The sequence below is a fragment of the Tupaia chinensis genome, unplaced genomic scaffold (assembly GCF_000334495.1).
Source record: "Tupaia chinensis unplaced genomic scaffold, TupChi_1.0 Scaffold000377_5, whole genome shotgun sequence".
Taxonomy (NCBI): Eukaryota; Metazoa; Chordata; class Mammalia; order Scandentia; family Tupaiidae; genus Tupaia; species Tupaia belangeri.
In genome coordinates, this window is record NW_006159879.1 from 554,134 (window position 1) to 559,447 (window position 5,314).

At 53.0% G+C, this 5,314-nt stretch overlaps 1 protein-coding gene across 1 annotated transcript in view; it reads right to left on the reverse strand.

The window, feature by feature from the left end:
* Positions 1-985: 985 nt before the first annotated feature.
* Positions 986-5,314, reverse strand: part of DCDC2C (doublecortin domain containing 2C) — an 81,432-nt gene continuing 77,103 nt past the window's right edge. Inside the window, exons 11-12 of the mRNA XM_014589769.1 lie at positions 3,423-3,470; positions 986-1,649 (exon numbers count right to left, since the gene is read on the reverse strand). Coding sequence (XP_014445255.1) covers positions 1,180-1,649; positions 3,423-3,470 — 518 coding nt within the window. The 3' untranslated portion in view covers positions 986-1,179. The remainder of the gene's footprint in view (positions 1,650-3,422; positions 3,471-5,314) is intronic.

The window sequence follows — 5,314 nt, forward strand, 5'->3', positions numbered from 1 at the left end:
TAAATCCGTGCCACCTGCAGGAGGGCCGAGCCACTCTGCAACACCAGTATGAGCTAATACTCTGTTTATCTGGCTTTGTTTTGGTTGTAGTTTTTTTAACGTATTTATGTTACACTCATTCACGGTATATTGTTGCAGCATACAAAATGAGTTTCCCATCCAGAATACACTGTATACTGGCTTGATCTGTGGAGAGCAGCCAACCTGAAAACATGTGACGAAAGCATGTGGCCTGTAGGCACATGCAGAAACACGCTTCCCTTAGTAACTCCTGCAGGGCTGTGAGAAGCATCGACATCCAAAAGCACACCTGCCGGCTGTCAGCGGCTGTCTTCCTGTTGTTGATACCCAGTGCCCCATACTGCCCAGTATCGGGCTAAAGGAAGTCGCACGCGTTTATCATACTGTCCCCCAAAAAGATCAGAGAAATTACATGGTGCCAGTCATTGTCACATCTTCAGATGACTGACATCCAAAACGACTGGCTTTGCATTCCGATCTCTCCTCCCCTACTCTCTGTGCATCCACTCCCTTCTTCCCCATTCCTTTCGCACCCCATTTCCCCCTCCCCCCATCTTCTGCCCTTTAAAAGAACAAACCGGAGGCTGGTTCTGGGCGCAGCTTCTCCATCAGAGAGGCTGTGCCCCCCGATCCTCGCTTCTCTACACCTGTGTGTCTGTGTGCTTGTTACTGCGCCTATTTCTAATCCGCAGCCTTCCCCCTCAGAGAAGCGTGTTCAGGCCGAGCTGGTCCCGACGTGATCAAAGATATCACCATACGTGTTACCTTCAACAGATCATTTTCCGTTTTGTTTCTTATGTGTTTTACTTCCTTTTTCTCCTTGATTCCCTCCCCCCACATACCATTTCCAAGGGGAGTCTCAACCAGGCAGCAGTAACATCGTCCGTGTGAGCCCCCCCCCCCCGCAGCTTTACATTCAAGGGCTCGAGGAAGGAATTCCAGATGAATTTATTTAGCCTTAAATGTTGTTTAAGTCTCACCACCAAAATAAGCAATCCACGGTTGTAATATTCTACCGACATACCTGTTCAACATAATGTGAAAAAAAGTCTAATTTTACTTCCGTTTGTCTCAGTGTCCACCCAGCGTCTGACCATTGCGCTTCCCCACAGGCTGCGTTCCGTCTGCACGGTGTTTGTTGTCGTCGTTGGTCCTGGGTCATTTGTTTTGAGACGCTTGTTCTAAGGACGCCTGTTCGGGGGATTTGGGTTTCTCAGGAATGTGTTCTTGGGATGGCTGTCCCAAGGGTGACTGTTCAGGGGGTTCCTGTTCCTCAGGGAGCTGTTCCTGGGATGGTTGTCTCAGTGACGACTGGTCGGGGGGTTCCTGTTCCTCAGAGAGCTGTTCCTGGGACGGTTGTCTCGGTGACGACTGGTCGGGGGGTTCCTGTTCCTCAGAGAGCTGTTCCTGGGATGCCTGTTCCTGGGATGCCTGTTCCTCAGAGAGCTGTTCCTGGGATGACTGTTCCTGGGATGACTGTTCAGAGGATGCCTGTTCCTCAGAGAGCTGTCCTTGTCTTGGTGAGAGTTCGTGTGACTGCTGTCTCCTTGGTGGTTCTGTCTGGGCTTCATTTTCTGCTGGGAGTACAGGTGTGTTCTTTTCTTCTAGAACGTCATGTGGTACTTTTTCTTGTTTTCAGAAAAGGAAATAAACAAAATCATTGATAAATCCAGTAGCTATGGAAACCTGCTGAAACAGCCCTAAAATGAGAACGTTTGCTGCTCATTGCTTTAGCGGTGACAGTGATAACAGGAACACGGAGAATTCTCCCGTGTCTGACGTGCCGTTTGTCATCACTTCCACCCTCGGCTGGAACTACGCTCTCGAACAAATGTAAGACAGACAGGGGGGGGGGAGCGTCAGAGAAGCCTACCAGAAGCAGGGGTCGAAGCTGCGCTACCAAGCGTGGATTAAACAGCTATAATTCATTAGTCATTTATAAACTGACAAGCCACAGGAACGAAACGTTTGCGTTTTCTGGCAGTCATAGAGATCAGGAAGGCACCTCGAACTCAGAGAGGAGGAGCCGAGAACACGGGAGAATGGGCGCCAGTCTCCCCGATAGAAAGGGACCGGCAGGCGCCCACAACCGCCGGCACTCAGGAAAGACGCCCGCCGTGGGACTGCCTTCCCGGCCCAGACGGCGACCAGCAAGGCCTGCGCTGAAAGGCCACTTGGCCACGGACACTGAGGACAGTGCCCTGGGAGTCGCAGGTGATCGGGCACCTGCAGCAAGAAGCCTCAAAGGACCTGAGAGGAGCCAGCACACGCGCCAGCCGTGTGCAAACTCAGCACGCGAGCACACCACCTGCCCAGACCCGCTCTCCCTCTGGTGCTCAGCCACATCCCACGCCAGAAGCCCAACTCCAGCTTCATCCTCAGAAAGACAGAGACGGAGAGACAGAAAGCGAGAAATTACCCCCAGAGGGGCTGGCCATGCTGCAATCCCTTCTCCTCCATTCTCCTCTCGGGATCTTGGGAGTCCAGCAACATAGCCACTACACTAACTGCTGGTCCCACCCTTATTTCTTTTTTTTTTTTTTTTTTTTTTTTTTTTTTGGAGAGGTTTTTGCTATAGGACACGTGTGCTCGCCAGACAGACAGAGAGAGACAGAGAGACAGAAAGCAAGAAATCACACCCCAGGGGGGATGGCCACGCCGCAATCCCTTCTCCTCCATTCTCCTCTCGGGATCTTGGGCACACACGCACACGCACCCAGCATGAGTTTTAAGCCACTGGGTCTGGAACTCGAACCACGGTCGACTACATGGGAGTCCAGTGACATAGCCATTAGGCTAACTGCTGGTCCCACCCTTATTTCTTGAAAAAGGTAATAAAGATGTGGGTTTAGGAGTCGTAGGATCACGGTGTTAAGAGTGAACACGCTCTGCGGGTGGCCCAGACCCATACGTGGCATGCCCTATCACAGAGGAGTCTCGCTGCAGAGAGACGGAGACACCACACTCACCCGAAGTCTGCCTAGGAGACTACGTCACACCACGGATTTCACGGGCTTTGTTTCTCGCATCTCTACTTCTTTTGTACAAAGTATCTAAGGGCGAGTGCAGTGAAATACTAAAGAATCGTTTAACCACCAAAGTTCTGCCTACATGTGGACTGACAGTGATCAAAATAGTCATTTGTCAACAACTAAAATTGTACAAAAGATGGTTTAGAAGGCTCAGTGCAGATATGAACGTGCAGTTCCTTCCAAAGCCACGTAGTCCTCAGGGAAGGCTCCCAAACCCGGGAGGGCCGAGCTCCGGGGGGAGACGGGAGGGCCCGGTGGACGTCTGCGGGGCAGCGGCGCACTAGCGCCCAGCGAGCTCAGGGCAGTGGCCGCGCTGTGACCTACATCAGCGACAGTGCTGCCAGGGGTCGTCTTAACAGGGTCTCTTACCAGGAACCGGAACCACTTTTTTATTCTTGCTGAGGCTCTTGAGAGATGCTGTTTAAAAAAAAAAAAAATCCAGACATTAACAAGCTGACCAATCTCCTGACTGACCAGGAGACTAATGGAAGGTCTATGGCTGAAGAGATTACTGGAAAACGACCACGTGAACTAATTCACAGAGGACTTGGGGCCAATTCTCGTTTTTAAAAAAATGTCACAAAACTATTCCAACATTATGTGAATTGTAGTTTCTGAGAATCCAGGGGAACTGGCAGAATTTTTATCTTCTTTTTTTCTTCCTCAAAGGAAAAGCATACCTTATTGAGGGTTTCTTTTTTCTTTCTCCTCCCCCCCACAGCTCCACAGCCAGACCCAGGGCCTCTGTGGCATTTCCTCTCTGTGCTGGATTCTGCAGGTGACAGTCCTCTAGCCAGAGCAGTGAGCTGCCAGAGGCAGAAGAGCCCAGCAAGCGAGGGACGGCCAGTTCGGGTGTCAGAGCAGCCGTTACTGGTCCTCAGTAGGAAAGAGCAGTCCCAGTAGGCATGTCCCCAGAAAGGAAAGGTTCCAAAACTAGGTGTGTACAGCTCCCACGGACACGGTGGGATAACGCACCCATGCTTCCTGAGGGTAAACTAAAAACTGCTCTGCAGACCTGCCCCAGCTGACGCCTTTGGTCTCAGGAACTGTAAGAGCTGGCGGGGGGTGGGGGGGGGGATCTCCACCCACTCGCTAGCCTGGGGCGAAAGGACTTCTGGGCTCTAGACCCTTGCTCCCGGCTGTCCTGGGGGCTGCACTCCCCCTGCAGGATTCCCACAGTACACCGTGGCTGGCAGCGCTTCCCCAGATCCAGCGTGGGCGCCCAGCCAGGAGCCTGGAGCTGCTCTGAAGGCCTGACATCTTACCGAGTGTGGTGGAAAGATGCACAGAACAGCTGGGGGGCTGGGGTCCCAGGGGGTTCTGGGGGGCCGCATTAGAAGATCTGCAAGAAGACCCCGCTGCCACACAGCAGCTGGGGATCCCAGCACTGGAGCCGGGAAAAGAAGAACGAGAGTGTCTCAAGAAAAGGCGGGTTTTGTGTGCGGTCAAGGCCAAAGGGAGTCTGACTGAGCACACAGCCGGGGCAGGCCAAGGGCTGCCTGTGTGCGCAGGGTCCCGTGGTGGTGCAAGGACAGTGTGGGCAGGACTGAGGTAAGGGCCATGTCCGGTAGCCTGGCTTTCATTCTCACTCACATTTGCGACTGCCACCCGGCAGCTGCTCCTTAGGACTTAGGAGGTCAGGTTCAAATTGTGGGAATAAACCCAGTGTTTCGGTAGAAGATATAGTTTGTGGAAAGTGGCAGACCCAGTTAGACAGCATTCTGTTTTTGCATTAGAAGCTACTACCTGGGCAGCGGATCCTCTGTGGGCTTGGGCCTCTCTAAATACGTCAGCGGAGACGTTTGCCAGGCCTTCACGGGGGGTCACAAGTGAAACCAAAGCACAGTTGGAATTCCCAGCGTCTACAGTGGGGACTCGAGGGCTTCCTGGCCAACCGTGGCCTTAGGACCACAGACGGACCCAAGGAACTCTGGCAACTGCAATAGGCTGCTTAATCCTGAAACATGTTATGTCCTGTATTCAAAAGTGCTCAGGAAGCATGGAAAATAGCAAAGCTAAAAGATGGAACCAAGCAGGCCCCGGACCCACCGCTTGCCGTATGTAACGAGTGGCAGGCTTGTGCCAGCCCGTGATGGTGCTCCCAGTGGAGACCACGGATCTCCACGATCGGCTTCAGAGGACCTCTGGGTGCACAGTGCCGGCTCGCGGGTGCACGTGGCCTGCAGACATGCACTACGCTCAGAGAGCCTCACACAGCGCGAGCCGGTCACACCCTCCCCGTGACCCTGGCATGTGATGTC